At 63.7% G+C, this 18,351-nt stretch overlaps 2 protein-coding genes across 5 annotated transcripts; both read left to right on the plus strand.

The window, feature by feature from the left end:
* Positions 1-90: 90 nt before the first annotated feature.
* Positions 91-10,646, plus strand: ATG9A (autophagy related 9A). 3 transcript variants are annotated; one of them, XM_087731549.1, is made up of 14 exons: positions 91-255; positions 589-631; positions 1,977-2,042; positions 2,339-2,500; positions 2,604-2,745; positions 3,683-4,431; positions 4,806-4,959; positions 5,183-5,362; positions 6,220-6,465; positions 6,768-6,988; positions 7,365-7,482; positions 7,676-7,898; positions 8,042-8,184; positions 8,292-10,646. In XM_087731549.1, the coding sequence occupies exons 1-14, from the start codon at positions 153-155 to the stop codon at positions 8,295-8,297; spliced, it is 2,556 nt and encodes an 851-aa protein (XP_087587675.1). In that variant the 5' UTR covers positions 91-152; the 3' UTR covers positions 8,298-10,646. The 3 variants fall into 3 exon arrangements, with proteins under 3 accessions (XP_087587675.1, XP_087587677.1, XP_087587678.1); XM_087731551.1 differs by lacking the exon at positions 2,339-2,500; XM_087731552.1 differs by lacking the exons at positions 91-255; positions 589-631; positions 1,977-2,042; positions 2,339-2,500; positions 2,604-2,745 and adding an exon at positions 3,318-3,599.
* On the plus strand, positions 8,394-17,991 carry ABCB6 (ATP binding cassette subfamily B member 6 (LAN blood group)). Of its 2 annotated transcripts, none has more exons than XM_087731554.1 (20): positions 8,394-8,532; positions 11,908-12,439; positions 12,981-13,118; positions 13,385-13,574; positions 13,772-13,864; positions 14,121-14,313; positions 14,400-14,521; positions 14,607-14,716; positions 14,807-14,872; positions 15,008-15,133; positions 15,222-15,298; positions 15,404-15,467; positions 15,584-15,669; positions 15,785-15,842; positions 16,026-16,130; positions 16,542-16,716; positions 17,006-17,118; positions 17,219-17,313; positions 17,508-17,576; positions 17,677-17,991. In XM_087731554.1, the coding sequence occupies exons 2-20, from the start codon at positions 11,924-11,926 to the stop codon at positions 17,801-17,803; spliced, it is 2,523 nt and encodes an 840-aa protein (XP_087587680.1). In that variant the 5' UTR covers positions 8,394-8,532; positions 11,908-11,923; the 3' UTR covers positions 17,804-17,991. The 2 variants fall into 2 exon arrangements, with proteins under 2 accessions (XP_087587680.1, XP_087587679.1); XM_087731553.1 differs by lacking the exon at positions 8,394-8,532 and adding an exon at positions 11,056-11,247.
* The last annotated feature ends 360 nt before the right edge of the window (positions 17,992-18,351 follow it).

Raw genomic sequence — 18,351 nt, forward strand, 5'->3', positions numbered from 1 at the left:
GGCCTCCCTCCCTCCCGCCTTTCCATTGGCCATCCCCCGCCCCGCCCCGCCATTGCCATTGGGCGCCGCGGCCGCCAGTCGCGGGGCGGGGCGGGGGCCGAGCGGGCCGGGCCGGGCCGGGGCCAGTGGCGGCGGCGGCGGGGGGCCCCGCCATGGCCCACTTCGAGACGCAGTACCAGCGCCTGGAGAGCTCCTCCACCGAGTCCCCCCCCGGCGGCGGGGACCTGCTCGTCCACGTCCCCGAGGGCGCCAAGTGTGAGCAGCGGCACCGGCAGCGGCACCGGGGCTTGGGGCCTGGCCGGCGGCGGCCTGAGCCTGAGGGGAGCTGGGGAGCGGGGTGGGGAAGCGTGAGGCGGCGGAGGCCTTGGGGACCGGCGGTGGCCGGGCTGCGGGGGGCAGGTCCAGGCTGGTGCGGGTGGCTGGGGATGGGGCAGCAGGCAGGGACCGAGGGGAGCCGGGGCTGGGGGCTGCGGGGCCGGTTTGGGGCCTCGGAGGGCCCGGACGGGGGGAAGAGGTGGGGTTGTGCCCCACAGGCGGGGAGGCGGGGTGTGCCCGAGGGGCCCTCACCCCGAGCTTCTCTTCCGTCAGCTCCGTGGCATCACATCGAGAACCTGGACCTCTTCTTCTCTCGCATATCCTTTGGCAGGAGGGGGTTCAGGCGGGATGCACCCCACCACCTCCTGAGCTCTCGGTGCTGCTGGGAACACTGGGTTTGGTGGAACTCGGGGCTGGGGCAGCGTCTGCCCCTTTCCGGAGGACACGGCACAGCTCCAGAGGGGCTGGGGGATGGCAGAACCCCCATGCCTGTGGGGTGCTGTCACCGACACTGAGAGGACAAGCACGTTTTTTTTAGGGATCCTTGGCAGAGTGATGACACCACTGAGTTGTAGTTACAGTTAAAGCTTTATTTCCTTAACAGGATTTTATGATTAGCATAGCACAGAATGTATAATCAGAATAGCACAGGATTTCTGTAAGCAGAATCAGTGTAGTGCAATTGTATAAGTAGCCTAGTACAAAATTTTATGGCACCGCTTAGCTTACAGTTTCTAATCACCTGGACTCTCTGCAGATCGGGTCAGATCTTAACACATGGTTTGCTATGTCAGTATAACAATCATCATCTAGACTTGAAAATCATATAAAAGCGTACAAGTCACTCAGTCCTCAGAGGAAACAGATGACGGTGGAGGTGTCCCTGGCCATGGTCTCGCTGTCCAGCAGCAGTTCCCGTCCAAGTTCCCACTTAGGACTTGTAACTCCGTGATTTTGTGGACAGCGCTCTGTGTGCTGTTACACTTCCCTGTTCTGTGACGGGATCATCACTGCAACTGGGTTGGCTGGGTGCCTGGGACCTCCAAGGCCAGCAAGGAAGGGAGTAATTGGCCTGGCGCCCAGGAGTCTTGAGGCCGGTGGGGAGGGGAAGAAGAAATCTGTTTGGTTTGTCTCCTTGGTTCATAGGACCTTCAGGCCCTGATAATGAGGGAAAGGAAACTAATACGTGACCTGCTCGGTCACGGAGAATGGCTGCTTGCCTTATAAAATGGCATTAGTTCTGTTAACCACATTACTGGGGTCGGGAGCAGGGGGTACCGGTCATACGTGCTGGCGGTATTAAATGCATTTTTGCTTGTCTCTGTGTCATCCTGCCCTGCCCTGCCCACCCTTGTGCGGCCTGAGGGCACGCTGAGTTTCTGCTCTGTGCTGGGACAGACCCCCCTCTGGGTGTTGGGTAGGGGAAGAAAGGAGCTTGGATGGAGCCAAGTCCGCTTATCCCAGCTGTGCTTTACCTGGGCAGAGTGTGTTTCCCTGCAGTGGAGAACCAGCTTGCTGATGAGTAGGGATGTGAGGGCGTTTCCATTGGTGGTGGAGGGGGACTTGGCTGGGGAGCTGCGGATGCCAGTGGGACAGAAGCCTCTCTGTCCTTCGTCAGAGGGAAGGAGTCTCCAGACTGTTCTCCTTGACTGTAGCTTTCACGTCTATAACCTGCATCAGAAGAATGGCTTCACCTGCATGCTCATTGGAGAGATCTTTGAGCTCATGTAAGTGCAGGCTCCCCCTCTGCTGTGGCTGTGAGAGCTGCTGGGGAACAGCCACAGGAATCCACCGAGCTCCTGCAGCTGGGTGGGCGGGAGGGTTCCCTTTACAATTGTCCTGTCTCCCCTTCGTTAGGGTTTTCTGTGCCCCAAACCTGCATTCCACTTCAAGGAACTGGTGCCCTTGAGCTTTCCTGCCGCCATGGCTGTGGGAATGCATCTCCGTGACGCGTGACCCTGCCTGCTTCATGTTTTGGGGGGCAGAAGGGCTATTCCCTCACGGCTGCTCCCTTTCTTCGCAGGCAGTTCATCTTCGTGGTGGCGTTCACCACCTTTCTTATCAGTTGCGTTGATTACGACATCCTTTTTGCCAACAAAGCGGTAAATCACAGCCAGCATCCCAGTGAGCCCATTAAGGTGACTCTGCCAGATGCCTTCCTGCCTCCAAATGTCTGCAGCGCGAGGTAGGGGCAGCGGAGGACACGTTAGCCACTGCTCTTCCTTTCCCAGTTACTCAGGGCACCTGCCTGGGCCTGTCTCCCACTACTTGCCTCTTCTTGCTTACAGAATCCAGGCAAACAGCTTCCTCATCTGCATCCTGGTGATAGCCGGGGTTTTCTGGATCCACCGACTTGTCAAATTCATCTACAACATTTGCTGCTACTGGGAGATTCACTCTTTCTACATCAATGCCCTCAGAATCCCCATGGTAAGTAGCTGGGCCAAGGGCCGCATGCGGGGCCGCTAAAGGACACGGGAGGCATTTGCTGAGTGGCGAGAAGCAGCTCGCCTTCACTCCTCTCTGGGGCCAGCTTCTCTGGGAGACCTGTACTGAGCACTCGTCCCTCTGCTCCATAATCGCATGGGTGTCCTTTCAGCCTCTTCTCCAGCAGCCTGTTAACCCCTCTTTGCCCAGCCTGCCTCTGCCTGCTGGCACATGCCTCTGCCATCTGCCACCCAATATGTTTATTCTTCGGCGATGGCCTTTTCTGTGATGGCTTTCAACAGAGAAGGCATAAGCAAGGATATCCGCATACCTCCCTGGGTTGTGGACGACGTCATCTTCCTTGTTTGCTGGGGGGGAAGCTGAGGCATGGAGCTGCCATGGTGAAGGCCACACTGGAGATTGGAGTGTCAAAGATGGGGTTTGAGGCTTGCACATATATCCTAGTCCAGAGTCCTTGCTCTGATGGGCAACATCAAAAGGTGTGTGCGCATCCTTTGAGGAGAGACTGTGTCTTGAGAAAGGTGGGGTGAGCCAAGAGGCTTGGTTTGTCCCCGGCTTTTCTACAGGCCCCCTCTGGGACACTGCTTAAGTCCCTTTCCCTGTTCCTGTCTGCTTGCTGACTGCAAATGGCAGCTCTCGGAGGACCCATGCGAGCCTGGAGCTGCATTTGTGCCTCCAAGGCAGCTGGCCTGTGAGTGGCTGGGAAACAGTCATCTGCACTAATTCAGGGGTAAAGGGCACCAGGGCAAGGCATGGGATTTGCTCGCTGCAGGCTGAAGCGGCGCAAGGAGGTGCCTCGTGTCCTGGTGTTGCATGTGCCTCGTCAGCACCCCGAGGCGTGTGCTCTGTGAGTGGGCTCAGCCCAGCCTCTGTCCCTGGATGCGTCCTGCCCCTAACCTTGCCGCTTGCCCCCTTCCAGTCCACCCTGCCGTACTACACCTGGCAGGAGGTGCAGGCCCGCATCGTGCAGATCCAGAAGGAGCACCAGATCTGCATCCACAAGAAGGAGCTGACGGAGCTGGACATCTACCACCGCATCCTCCGCTTCAAGAACTACATGGTGGCCATGGTGAACAAGTCGCTGCTGCCCATCCGCTTCCGCCTGCCCCTGCTGGGAGACACCGTCTTCTACACGCGTGGGCTCAAGTACAACTTCGAACTCATCTTCTTCTGGGGGCCTGGCTCCCTCTTTGAGAACGAATGGAGCCTGAAGGCCGAGTACAAGCGGGCTGGGAACCGCCTGGAGCTGGCTGAGAAGCTCAGCACTCGTATCCTCTGGATTGGCATTGCTAACTTCCTCCTCTGCCCCCTCATCCTCATCTGGCAGATCCTCTACGCCTTCTTCAGCTACACAGAAATCCTGAAGCGGGAGCCGGGCAGCCTGGGTGCCCGCTGCTGGTCTCTCTACGGCCGCTGTTACCTCCGTCACTTCAACGAGCTGGACCACGAACTGCACTCACGCCTCAGCAAGGGGTACAAGCCAGCTTCCAAGTACATGAACTGCTTTATCTCGCCGCTCCTTACCATCGTGGCCAAGAACGTGGCCTTCTTTGCTGGCTCCATCCTGGCTGTGCTCATCGCTCTCACCATCTACGATGAGGACGTGCTGGCAGTTGAGCACGTCCTGACCACGGTCACCCTGCTCGGGGTGGGCATCACGGTGTGCAGGTGAGGTGGGTCTGTGTTGCCCCTGTGCTCCTGGCAGCGCTGCGGGGAGCAGTGAGGCTGACAGCCATCCGTGCAAACATGCTCTTTGGTTGCAAGCGGATGTGAATCTGCCTGAGTGAAGGGCACGGCTGGAGAGAGTTGGGGCAGGCAGGAGAAGGGGGTAGTGGTGATCTTGGGTGGGGTGGCTCTATGATACGAGGGTCGATATGATATGCTGGAGCTGTACAGCAACACCCCAGGGCTGGGCTGGCAGGAAGGTTTGGGTTGGGTGTGAAGGCTGCAGGTGGAGCTGTGATATGGGCCGATCGCCCTGCCCTCCCAGGATGAGATCTCCCAGGAACTGAGGTGTGATGTTTCCCTGTCCTGTCCTACAGGTCCTTCATCCCTGACCAGCACCTAGTGTTTTGCCCAGAGCAGCTGCTGCGAGTCATCCTGGCACACATCCACTACATGCCTGACCACTGGCAGGGCAATGCCCACCGCTATGAGACCAGGGATGAGTTTGCCCAGCTCTTCCAGTACAAAGCGGTGAGCTTGGCTTGCAAGGGGCTGGGATGGGCACTCACCCCCATCCCTGCAGGAGGGAGAAGCTGCCGGAGAGCTGAGTAGCTCCTGGGCTGGCAGAGGAACAAGGCAGCTTTCTCAGAAACACCCTGCCCCAGAAGATGGGCTGGAGCTGGGGGCTGGCTTTGGGATTGCGGGGTTTTTGACATCCTCAAGCTTGTGGTGAGCCTATTGTCTCTGTGCTCAGGTCTTCATCCTGGAGGAGCTCTTGAGTCCCATCATCACCCCCCTGATCCTCATCGTCTTCCTGCGACCCAAGTCCTTGGACATCGTTGACTTCTTCCGCAACTTCACCGTGGAGGTGGTGGGTGTGGGCGACACCTGCTCCTTTGCCCAGATGGATGTGCGCCAGCATGGCCACCCGGCGGTAGGTCCTGTGGGTGGTGGGGGAGCAGCCTGGGCTCCTCACCAGCCTGTCTGGTCCTTTAGACCCATGAGAGGCCGTAACTCACCACTCCTGACATCTGCCTCTCTGCTGGGTGTCGGGCTGCGAACACAGGTCACCAGCCCCAGAAGGCTCTTGTGGCCCAGCTGTGATTATTAATCCGATATTTTGTGAACCAGGCTTTGTCGTTTCTTTATTTCATGTCCTTGCCTGTCTTCACAACCAGGAGTCCTGTATCCTCAGGAGAGAGGAATGGGATTATTTGGACATTTAGAAAGCGTGACCACTGAGAACTGACTTAAAGAAGCTGGGCTGCTTGTGCCCAGGAGAGAGGCAGCCTCAGGGAGATGAGAAGCATTTTCCATTATGTAAAATCTAGTGCGGAGGGAGAGGGGATCCATCTACTTCCTGTGCCTGGGAATTTAGGACACTTGTCAGGAAAGACTCCCTAGTGACAGGGCCATGAACGAGGGAGGGGGTGGATTCACTGTGGCAGGAAGCTTTTAAGAGCAGTCATTTGTTGGCTGTTGTCACTCCTGCTGGGAACTGGAGAGTGCAATTCGAGGCTTTCAGCTCTGTATTTTGTGGCCAGTCCCTGTCTCTCCGGTTCCCTTGCAGCGATGCATGTTCTGGGGTGGAGGTGGCAGAGGCTGTGCTTGCTGCTTCTTCCCCAGGCTGTGAGGGCTGAAGTAGTGGGGTACTTTTGGCGTAGTGCCTGCTACATGGGGAGCCGTGGCCCAGCTTATGCTGGGTGTTGCGTGCTTTGCCCAGACTGATTCCTGGGCCTGGTGGGGCTGTAAAGCAGATCCTGTCCCTCATTACCTGTCTGTGCTCTGCAGTGGATGTCAGCAGGAAAGACGGAGGCCTCCATTTACCAGCAGGCCGAGGACGGCAAGACGGAGCTGTCCCTCATGCACTTTGCCATCACCAACCCTAAGTGGCAGCCGCCTCGCGAGAGCACGGCCTTCATCGGCTTCCTGAAGGAGCGAGTGCACCGGGACAGCAGCGTGGCGCTGGCTCAGCAGGCTGTGCTCCCCGAAAACGCCCTCTTCAGCTCCATCCAGTCCCTGCAGTCGGAGTCGGAGGTGCCCAGGCTGGGGGGGATGCGGGGTGTTCTTGGGGTGCTTGCTGGGTGCTGGCAAACTGATCATCAGGTCCTCTGGGCAATGTTGCCCTTGCCTGGGCTGTATCTGGGGATGCAAATGTGATAGATCAGCACTAGTTGGGACTGCTGCTGGGTTTCTAGAGAAGGCAGCAGGCTGTCCTGGGGCCCTGTGAGGTGGGAGAGGGGCTGAGAGAGCTGGGGTGCCTCAGTTCTGTGTCGCTGGTGGGGATCAGGCCTCAAAGTCTGCACAGGACAGTGATTCTCTTTCTTTCAACTCTCCAGCCTCACAGCCTGATTGCCAATGTGATAGCGGGCTCCTCGGCACTGGGCTTCCACATGGGCCGGGATGGACAGGCCTCCCGCCATCTCTCCGAAGTGGCCTCGGCCCTGCGTTCCTTCTCTCCACTCCAGTCTGCCCAGCAGCCTCCCAGTGGCTTTCAGACGGCGGGAAGGGATGGAGAGGGAGCCCAGCCTCGTGGCACCAGTGCCATGACAGCCTCTGGGTAAGCTGCAGGCTGGAGAGGGGCAGCTGGACACCTTGCAGATTCCTTAAACCCTTGCCTGATTGCCATCCTGTTGTCCTAAGTGCACGGTGGCATTTGTCTCTGCAGCCTGGACCAGCAAGGGGCATGTTCATAAACAGAGTTAGGCCCAGGTGCGTAGGCTGGCCCCAGAGGACAGTGTTGGGGTTCTGCTGCTCTCCCGTAGGTACCACAGTGGTGAGAAACCCCTGGTGGGGAAGAGGCAGTGCCATAGCAGGGCTGGTCACCTTGTGCAGCTGGGGAGCGGATGTCTGCAGGCCTGACGTTAGAGCAGAGAGGGGCTGGGTGGCGTGAGGGGCACCTGGGCAGCAAACACCACTTGTGTGTCCCGTGGCAGTGCCGATGCGAGGACCGTGAGCTCGGGGAGCAGCGCCTGGGAGGGTCAGCTACAGAGCATGATCCTGTCGGAGTACGCCTCCACCGAGATGAGTCTCCACGCGCTCTACATGCACGAGGTGAGCAGCCTGGAGCTTGGCCAGCCAGAGGGGTGCGGGGCAGGACAGGCAGGACTGGGGTGCCCTGTCTGGTGTGACTGGGATGCCAGTGTGAGTGAGAGCTGAGACCAGTGTGTGTGCAGTGTTGGGGAGAGGGTGTGTTCAGGCATCTGGACTCTCCCACACAGCCGACTCACTCGTGTTTTGCCTGCAGTTGCACAAGCAGCATGCCCAGCTGGAGCCCGAGCGGCACACTTGGCACCGGCGAGAGAGCGACGAGAGCGGGGAGAGCGCCCATGAGGAGCTGGACACTCAGCGGGGTGCCCCCGTCCCCATCCCTCGCTCTGCCAGCTATCCCTTCTCCTCGCCACGGCAGCCTGCCGAGGAGACGGCCACACTGCAGACCGGCTTCCAGCGGCGATACGGTGGCATCACAGGTATGGGAGCCAGGGCAGAGATCTGAGCTCCGGGTCAAAGCCTCATAACCGATGCCTTGTATGGACTGGCACGAGCAGCCTGCCTGCCCCTGAAGACTGACAGTCCCCCAGGTAGCTAATCTTCCTCCTTGCCTCTCCTGCAGACCCAGGCACAGTACACAGAGCCCCATCACACTTCTCCCGCCTCCCGCTGGGAGGCTGGGCTGAGGATGGGCAGTCAGCGAGACACCCGGAGCCCGTGCCAGAGGAGAGCTCAGAGGATGAGCTTCCACCACAGATCCACAAGGTAGGGGTGAAGGCTGTGGCTGAGAAGGGCAAGGTGTACTCGGGGCGCCAGGTTGGGGTGCTGGTGGCTGGCCCCGATAGGTGCCACATCCCCTCTCTGTCTTGCAGGTATAGCCTTGTAGACTGGGGATCTCGTGGGGATTGCAGACTGGGAGCCGCCTGGGCAGCAGGACGTGGCATCAGCCTGATTCTTCTCCCGTCCCGAGTGGACAGGATAGTCCCGGGCTCCATTTTGTTGCCATCAGTTGCCGAAGAGACAAAACTGCCAGGCCGGCGGCTTTGCGGTGGCACTTTGTGTCCAGCCGTGTGTCAAGTCAACGCCACTCTGACTCGTGGGGTGAATGCGTGTGTGAGTACATACATGTGTCTGTGTTCACATCTGTGTCGTCCGTGTCGGAGGATCGCTGCAGAGCCTGCGAAAGCTGACGTGACAGGACTAGCAGTGGGGAACTGTGGACTGGCTTGGAGGTGGCAGCAGCAGCTGTTCTTCGAAGGGACGTGAGATGGCACCAGCTCCAGCTGTCTGCCTGGGGCTGGGACTTCCCTCCGACGTGAAGGCAGGAGCTGTTGTGGGGGGTCTGGCTCAGCCTGTAGCTCCACACCTGCCCTGCCTGCGGCCCTGGGGAGGTGCCCAGGGCCGTGTTCGCCCTCCTGGAGAGGACCAGTGTTGTGCCCTTCAGCCCAGAGCAGGACAGCAGCGGGGCAGTCACCCACCCCTCTGCCCCAGCACCCTGCAGAGGGACAGGCCCCAGCTGCTGCTGGCGTGGGTAGGGGTGGGATCCAGAGCTGGTGGGGACAGCTCTGGCCAGGATCCTGGGATGCGGCAGCTCTTCCCTAACTCCCATGACAGCTGCCCCGTCCCCTGCATGCAAGCAAGGGTCGGTGGTGTCCCTGATGTCCCTCCCAGCTGGCAGCCTCTGTGCCATACCTCTGGGCTAGGGCAGCGTCCTCCCCCCTGCGCAGCACCCATGAGATGTGGGCTGCCAGCGGGCCCTCCTGCAGTGCCAAAGGGAGCCCGGGATGGGGCAGCGCGGCGTCCCTTGGGAGTGCTCGCAGCCCCCTCGGAGCCTGCCCTGAAGGTCTCGTGCTCTGCGTATTGGTTCCCTTCCTCCAGACATGATAAAGGCCTCTTCCCCACGCCCAGGCTGTGGTGTATCGGGTCTGTCCTCCCGATGTGGCCGTTTCTGTGGTATCGGGCCTTTCCCCTTCCCCAAGCAAAGGCTTCGGTGCGTCTCGCATCTCACCCGGGGGCTCCCAGCTCCTCCTTCCCTCCTGAAACCATCCTTTTGCTTGCAACATGGCTTCGGCTGCTGCGGAGACCATATACCAAGTAGCTGGCTCGTGCCTGGGGGGGACAAGGAGGGGTGCCCTGAACCCAGAAGGGAGAGGCGAACCCCAGTCCAGCCCTGGGGTGGCGGTGGTGGGGATCAGGATCCCGGCTGTGCAGCGTGGCCTCAGACAAGACCTTCCCACCATCGTTCTGGTTCTCCTCTCCTCTCTTCCAGCGGCAGCTTGTGAGGATCTGCATCCCAGTTAAGGCTTTGCTTTCCCCTCCTCCCTCCCCTTGCCTCTGGCAGGAGCTGCTTGCTTTTGCCGTGCCCTCCGCGAGCACTGCAGGGCTTCCTCTGCTGTCCCCGGAGCCCAGGGCCGCCTCTCTTCCCCTGCCAGGGTTATCGCTCTCTGCCCTTTGAGCCCGGGCTGGGCGCACGGTGATGATCCGGCTGCTCCCAGCGCTGCAGGGGTGCATGCAGCCGGGTAGCCAGGGCGTGAGCAGGGACGGGGTGCTCATGCAGGGGCAGGCTTTCTGGGGGTGGCGGGTTCCCGGCTGCCATGGGGCGGGACAGGACGGAGCTCCAGCTGCTCTGGGGTCTGTAAGGGACCGAACGGAGCGTGCTAAAGCAGAGCTCGAGATGGGGTCAGGACTGAGCTGGGCAGGAGCTCCGCAGAGCTGGGTGCTGCTGGGGTCCTCCCATGGAGGAGCGGCTGCAGCCACCCTGCAGCAGCTCCGGCTTGGGGCTGTCATGGCATGGTGAAGGGAAACTGAAAGCAAATTTCCCGGGAACCCAAGCTTTCCGGTGGCTTCCCCCGGCACCTGGGGCTGCCACCCTGCACGGAGGTGAGCCTTCCCCGGGGCTGCGGGATGCCGCGTCTGGGCTTCCCGGCAGACTTGTTGCTGGTCTCTAAGCTGAGCGGCTGAAGGCTGGCAGTGCTCTGGGGCGGGGGGGACGTCCAGGCCTTTCCCTGGGCTGGCAGGAGGGCCGGGCCGGGCAGGAGCAGGCCCGAGTCCTTGCCGCATGTTGTGCTTGTGTCGTCGGTGTCCCATGTGCATGGCGAGCCACTCTTCTTCATCTCCCGCCGGGGCGTGCGGGCGCGGGGGTCCCCGGGGAGCGCGGCATGGCACGCCCCGTGCCCTCGCTGTACAGCTGTATAGCCGTCTAATAAAGATGGGCTGTATCATCCCAACGCTGCTCCGAGTCTCCCTTCACCCTGCGGCACCCTGCGGCCCGCCCGGAGCCGGCCACGGCGCAGAGGACGGAGGAAGCTGGACGAGCCGGTGGCCGTGATGGCGGCGGGAGGCTGCGAGGTGCCCGCTGGCCGCTCCGCCCGGGCGGGAGCGGGAGGCAGGGGCTATATTTATCCCTGGAAGGGCAGCGCCTCGTCCTGCCTGACCTCTGCGGCGGGCCGGGCCCTCGCCGGGGCGGCGGGGGCTATCTCCGTGCCGCAGGGCCGGGCTGCCGGCGGCGATAAGCGGGAACGGGGCACCCCGCCTCGGCTTCGGGGACCCCACCTTGGCCCCCGGCCCGGGAGTTGGTCCCACGCCACCGACGCCTCCCCGGTCTCTGCGGGTGGGGGGGGTGCGGGGCAGGGTCGCTGCGGCCCGGGGCCGGGCACCGAGGCCCGGGGAGGGCCGGGGGATGCGGTCCCGGCGCCGGGGAGGGCGCGCAGGAGCCCGGCGGGGCGGGGGCGGGGAGCGGGGCGGAGCGGAGCCGGGGCCCGGCTGGCGGCGGCGGCGGGCGGCGGTGCGGCGGCCCGGAGCGGGCCGGGGCCGGCGGGCCCGGGGCAGGTGAGCGGGCGCGGGGGCGCGGGCAGGGCGGCGGGGCCGGGGCGGCGGCTGCGCGGGCGGCGGGGCGGCGGCTGAACCGGCACCGCCTGTCCCGGGGCCGAGCGGCGCCGGCACCGCACGGTCATCGGCCCCGGCACGGCCGCCGCCTCGCCCACGCGTGTCCCCTGCCTTCGCCCACGCGTGTCCCCCGCCCTCGCCCTTGCCTTTCTACAGCGTTGCCCTGCGTTTCCCCGTGCATTCCCTTGCATTAACACCGCCCCCCCCGCACTGCCGCTGCATGGCCCCCATTGCCCCCCCCCACCGCTCAACGCCGGTCCCAGCACCCCTCTGCCTTCCCGTCCCCGCGGTCTCACCACCCCCCGCGTCCGACTGCGTCCCCAGGGGCCCCGGTGGCTCTGGGGGGGCCCAGTGCAGGGTTACCCCCCCTGCCCAGGGCACTGGCAGGCCCCGCAAGCGGATCCTGGCACAGGGCTCGTGTTCATCCCCACACGGAGCTGGCCCTGCTTGCATGCACGGGTGTGCGTGTTGCACGCAGCGCGTCCCCTGTGTCTGTGTCTGGTGGTGCTTGCCCCGTCCCTCGGCCATGCCATCCCACCGTGGGTCCCTCCTTGCAGCCGTACCCATCGTGAGACCTTGCTCCATCCCCTCTTCTTTCCGCAGCCGGTGACCTGCCAGGATGGCGGTGCTGGGGGGCTACTGTGAGGGCAACAGCTCCATCGCCCAGGCCTGGGTCCAGCAGGGTTTCCAGCCCTGCTTCTTCTTCACGCTGGTGCCGGCCGTGCTGCTGAGCATCTGCCTGCTGCTGGGAGCCCTGCAGTACGCCTGCTACGTCCGCTTTGGCCGTGCCATGGAGCCCAAGTACATCCCCCGCTCCCGCCTCTACCGCGGCCAGGTCCTGCTGTCCCTGCTCCTGGCCCTGCAGCCCTTCGGTGGGCTACTGTGGCAAGCAGGAGGGCCAGGACGGCTCTACGGGTACATGTTGCTGCACGCCGGCCTCTGGGCCCTCAGCTGGGGCTGCGCCGTCGCCCTCCTGCAGCTGGAGCATACGCGGGTGCTGGCGCACGACCGGACGCGGGGCCATGGCACCGTCCTCCTGCTTTTCTGGGCGCTGGCCTTTGCCGCCGAGAACCTGACCCTGGTGTGCTGGAGGAGCCCGCTGTGGTGGTGGGCGCTGGAGGACACCAACCAGAAGGTGGGCTGGGGGGCGGTGGGCAGGGACAGGGGGGATGGGGCCCTTTGCAGGGTGAGGGGGCTGCAGCATTGCGGTGCTGGGGTGGGGTGTGCGTGCCATGCCCTGCCATGCCCAGGCAGGGGTTGCACCCACGCATCTGCCGCGTATCTCGGCCCCGAGCCCAGCTACCGCGCATCTCTCTGTGTCCTCATCCAGCTCAGCTCCTGCTCCTGCCTCGCCCAGCCCCAAGCGCAGGGTCTGCCTGCTCCCCCCAGCCCTTTACCTCCCTGCTCCCCCCAGGGCAGGCACACCCCAAGCCGGAGGGCACAGAGCCAGACACGGCAGGGAGGGAGGAAGGAAGGGGTCTGGGTGCTGCCTGAGGTGCTGTGCTGTGCTCAGCCAGGGGGTCCCACTGAGCTGCATGGGGTGTCCCCTCTCCCCTGGCTGCACTGTACTCCATTCCCATGCCCGGCTCCTTGCTCGCTCAGCTCACACCCATCCCATGCCCCGCCGGGCTTTGCCGAGGGCCGGCTGCAGTGCTGACCCCTTGCTCTCCGTCCAGGTGCAGTTTGGCTTCTGGCTGTTGCGTTACATCTGCACGTTCATGCTCTTCATCCTGGGCATGAAGGCCCCAGGGCTGCCCCGCAAGCCCTACATGCTGCTGGTCAACGAGGAGGAGCGGGACGTGGAGAACAGCCATGTGAGTCCCGGAGCCGGAGCAGCTTGGGGACATGGGAGGGAGGATCAGGATGCCTTGGGATCAGCATCTTCAGGAGACCGGGGAGGAGCGAGGTTTAGGGCTGCCCAAGCTCCCTGCCCGCTGTCAGCAGGGTGCAGCCCTGCTGGGAGGATGGAGCGGGGGCCCTGGGAGGACGGGGCTGGTTTTCTTGCTGGGGTGTTCCCTGGGGCCGTTGCCAGCTGGGCTGGGGTGCTGGTGCAGTGACCCCTCGCTCTGCTCTCCCCTAGCTGCTCCTGCCCGATGCCGGCAGGACCACTTCCACCTGGAAGGATTTCCGGAGGAAGCTGCGGCTGCTGGTGCCGTACCTGTGGCCAAGGGGCAACCACGTGCTGCAGGGGCTGGTGCTGTTCTGCATGGCGCTCATGGGGCTGGAGCGGGCCATCAACGTCTTCGTCCCCATCTTCTACAAGAACATCGGTGAGGCGCCTGCAGCTCGGCGTGGGAGGCTGCCCACAGCCTCACCAAGTGCTGGGGGGCTGTCACGAGTGACCTGGGGGGCTGCAGGGACCTGGCAGTAGCAGGGGCCAGGGGGTCAGGGACCAGCACGGGGTGCTGGGGCTGGTTCCTATGGGGCACCCGGCGATGCTCCCTGACCCTTGCCACCCTCTCCCCAGTGAACGAGCTGACGGAGGGTGCTCCCTGGCACACCCTGGCCTGGACTGTCTGCATCTACGTGGGGCTCAAGTTCCTGCAGGGCGGAGGTGCTGGTAAGGACGGGCAGAAAGGACAGGGTGCTGGGGAGAGATGGTGTGGGGCACATTGTGCTGGGGCTGGGGTGGCCGGGGATGCCCTTATGCCCCCATCGCTGCTTCTCTCTCTTGGGAGCAGCAACCAGGGCTGGTCTTGGGCTGGGGACAGCGGTGGGGCCCGATCCCAAATCCCTCTTTCCCAGCTGGGCTTTCTGAGCTAGCTGCATGCCCCGGTGGTGCCGGTCCCCGCTGACCGTCCCGTGGTGCCCCGCAGGCTCCACCGGCTTCGTGAGCAACCTGCGCACCTTCCTGTGGGTGTGGGTGCAGCAGTTCACCAACCGGCAGGTGCAGGTGCAGCTCTTCGCCCACCTGCACGGGCTGTCCCTGCGCTGGCACCTGGGGCGTCGCACCGGTGAGGTCCTGCGCAGCGTGGACCGGGGCACGAGCAGCATCAACAGCCTGCTCAGGTCAGAGCGCGCCCGCGGCGGGCAGGGGGTGGCCGGGCAGCTCCACCAGGCCGGGCTGATGTGGCATGCCCCTTCCCACCCCCCAGCTACATCGTCTTCAGCATCATCCCCACCATTGCGGACATCGTCATCGGCATCGTTTACTTCACCTCGGTCTTCAGCGCCTGGTTCGGCCTCATCATCTTCGTCTGTATGAGCCTCTACCTGAGTGAGTGGGGGGTCGGGGTGCAGGGGTGCCATGCCGGGCTGTGGGGCAGTGGGCGCCTGCCGACACAGCCCCCTCCTGCCTGCAGCTCTGACCATCTTCATCACCGAGTGGAGGACCAAGTACCGGCGGGACATGAACACACGGGACAACGAGGCCAAGTCCCGGGCTGTGGACTCGCTCCTCAATTTCGAGACGGTACCGTAGGCGGTGGGGGGTTGCTGAGCACTGCCTGTCACTGGAGGGGGGGACTGATCCGGGTGTTGACCCCAGCTCTGCATCCTGCAGGTGAAGTACTACAATGCAGAGAGCTACGAGGTGAACCGCTTTAACGATGCCATCGTCAAGTACCAGGTACGGGGCGCTCAGCACCAGTGGGGGAGCCGGGGCGGACAGAGCCGAGCCTCATGGGCACCTGGTAGGAGGATGGAGCTCGCCGTGGGTCTGGTTTGGAGGCGGCAGCATCCCGAAGGACCTTGCCTCTTCCAGGTCTCAGAGTGGAAGGTCAGTGCCTCGCTGGGTCTCCTCAACCAGACCCAGAACCTGGTCATCGGCCTGGGGCTGCTGGCGGGGTCCCTGCTCTGCGCCTACTTTGTCACCGAAAACAAGCTGCAGGTAAAGCTGGTGCCAGTTTGGGCAGCCCCTGCCTGGCGTGGGGCCCCGGGGCTGGTGGTGACAGGCACCTCTCCCCTGTCCCTTCCAGGTGGGGGACTTTGTCCTCTTCGGCACCTACATCATCCAGCTCTACACGCCGCTCAACTGGTTTGGGACTTACTACAGGTAATGCTGGGAGCTATGGGGGTGCCTGGGGTCCTCCTCCCCATGGGCACCTGGGTTGGGATGCGCACCCCCAAACCCTTCCCTCTGGTCTTCGCCCCCTTCCAGGATGATCCAGAATTCCTTCATAGACATGGAGAACATGTTCGAGCTCTTCCACGAGGAGCAGGAGGTGGGTGCCACCTTCCTGGACCCCGCTCCCTGGCACGGCCCTGTGTTCCTGGCACGGCCCCGTGCTCCTGCCCCGGGGAGGGGCTGGCTCTGAGGCCCTGTCTCACCCTCTGGCAGGTGAAGGATGCGGTGAATGCCGGCGATCTGCGCTTGGAGGCCGGGCGGATCGAGTTTGAGAACGTGCACTTCAGCTACGTGGATGGGTATGGAGCAGCAGGCATGGGGTGGCAGGGTGGGACGCGTTGAGCTATGGGGCCTGGCACAGGGACGTGTGGCAGGGGAGGTGGCCCTGAGCCCCTCTCCATCTCCCTCTCCCAGGAAGGAAATCCTGCAGGACGTCTCCTTCTCTGTGATGCCCGGGCAGACCCTGGCCCTGGTGAGAGCGGGACCTTGGGTCTGGGTTCACTGCTGGAGGGTGGGATGGGGGAAGAGGGGCTGGGAAGTAGGCGGGTGGGAAGGACAGAGACCCCCAACAGGGCTGATGCTTCCCTGCCCAGCCCCTGGCCTCCAGCAGCAGGGAGTCTCTGGTGTCTCCAAGTCCCTTTACCTTCGCGTTCAGGTGGGACCTTCGGGCTCGGGGAAGAGCACCGTCATCCGCCTGCTCTTCCGCTTCTACGACGTGCGGGGCGGCTGCATCCGCATCGACGGGCAGGACATCTCCCAGGTGAGGGTGGGAGACCTCCGTGGACCAGCGGGGGGGACACCAGCTCCTCTGGGCCTCACCGCGCTGCTCGGTGCAGGCACTGGCGTCTCCCCAGGGCAGGCGTGAGGCACACGGCCCCCACAGCCCCTTTGAAGGCTGGTATCTGTGTCAGGAGTGGGGTGAGAGGGGCGACTGCAGGACCCCCTGGGCTGAAATGCTGGGGACTGGCAAGGGCTCCCCGGGAAGGGCCGGGACACTGGCGGGGTTCCCCCACCGCAGGGTGGAGATGCAGCTGAGCCTGTGGTCTGGGGGAACCCTGGAGCAGATACTGCGAGGAGTGGGGTGTTGAGCTCGCAGCTGAGGGGTAGGATTGGGTTTTGGGGGGTCTTTGCCGGGGGTGCGTGTCTGGCTGAGCCCTCTCCCCCTCCCCAGGTGAAGCAGGCATCGCTGCGTGCTCACATCGGGGTGGTGCCCCAGGACACGGTGCTCTTCAACGACACCATCGCCAACAACATCCGCTACGGGCGGATCCTGGCCACCGACCAGGAGGTGCAGGAGGCAGCCCGGGCTGCTGACATCCACGACCGCATCCTTTCCTTCCCCGATGGTGAGACCCCCGCAGTCCCCTCCTTGCCTTCCCCTGCTATCCTGTCCCCCATGACCTTGTAGCTGCCCTCACGGTTGTCCTTGGGTGACATTCCCCATGGGGACACCTGTGTGACCCTGTGCCTTGCTTTGCCTCTCCCTGTCGTCTCTCCAGGGCTAAATCAGGCCCTGGGCAGGGATGGGCTGAGGCTGCGCCGGGCAGCTGCGTGGTCCTGGCAGGACGCCCCCGTGCAGCAGAGCCCCGGTCCCCATCCCCATCCCACACCACCTTCCTGCCCTTGTGCCTGCAGGATACAACACCCAGGTAGGGGAGCGGGGGCTGAAGCTGAGCGGGGGGGAGAAGCAGCGCGTTGCCATCGCACGCACCATCCTGAAGGGTCCTCGGATCATCCTGCTGGATGAGGTAACGGCAGCGGCCCCCAGCCCAGCCTTGCCCTGCTCTGCATCAGCCCTAGCCCCAGTGGCTGCCTGCATCCCTTCCCCACACCCTGCCTCTCCCGCAGGCCACATCTGCACTCGACACGGAGACCGAGAGGAACATCCAGGCCTCCCTGGCTAAGGTCTGCGCCCACCGCACCACCATCGTTGTTGCACATAGGTAGGGATGGGGGAAAGGGCTGATCTGGGAGGTGCTGAGCTCTCTGACCTGGCCAGCCCCCCGCAGAGGGACTTGCAGACCTGTCCTCCTGCCCAGGAGGTGACAGCCCCTGCAACTGCAGCTCCTTGCACTGTGCAGACCCCTCCGGACCCTCTCCCCTCTGAGCCAGGATAATACCCTGCCTTTCCCTGCAGGCTCTCCACCGTGGTGGGCGCAGACCAGATCCTGGTGCTCAAGGACGGGCGCATCGCGGAGCGAGGGAGGTGAGCACAGGGCGAGGGCTTGGTGCTGTTTGCCCGCGGGGACCCCCTGCCTGGCTCTGGGGCCAGCTTGGGACCCTGCACCCCCACGCTCTCCCCGCAGGCACGAGGAGCTGCTGCAGAAGGGCGGCGTGTACGCCGGCATGTGGCTGCAGCAGCAGGCTGGGGACGAGGGCGAGAGCAAGGAGCGCCGCACCGAGAAGCCCCCAGGCAGCAAGAAGGGGCCGTGAGCACGGCTGGGGGCTCTGCTGTGACGCTGACCCGGGGCCCCGGCCCCCGCACTGCCAGGGAGCCCTTTGCCAGCTGCAGGCCGGGGCCCCGCGTGCCCCGGGAGCTGCAAGGGCTGGGTTGGACACTCCACTACGTTTGTACCCGTTTGGTTTGCTGTTGTGTAGTTTATTAAACCAGGTCCTTCCCAGCTCCGTGCCTGTGTGCTCTGGGCAGGGTACGCGCCTGCAGGGACCCCCCGGCGGGGGCCGTGCTCCAGGCAGGGCAGGCAGGGTTAATGCCGCTGCCCTTGGGTTGAGCAGCAGCTCTGCCGCGGGGCTGAGCTCCCGGGGCTCAGGAGGGCGAGGGGCAGAGCAGGCTGTCAGCGTAGGCTGTCAGCGCCTGCCCCATCCCCGCACAGGGGGCTGAGCATGGCAGGGCACTGCGCTCAACGGCAAAGGAGGGGAAAAACAGCCCAACTGGTGCCCACTTCACCCCCGTGTGCCCCCCCCTTGCACCTCCTTGTGCCCCCGTCTGCAGAGATGCACCACTCTGTGCTGGACACCAAGCT

Source organism: Nipponia nippon, unplaced genomic scaffold (assembly GCF_047370975.1).
Source record: "Nipponia nippon isolate SJK-2023a ecotype South Korea unplaced genomic scaffold, ASM4737097v1 scaffold_5, whole genome shotgun sequence".
In the NCBI taxonomy this organism is placed as follows: domain Eukaryota; kingdom Metazoa; phylum Chordata; class Aves; order Pelecaniformes; family Threskiornithidae; genus Nipponia; species Nipponia nippon.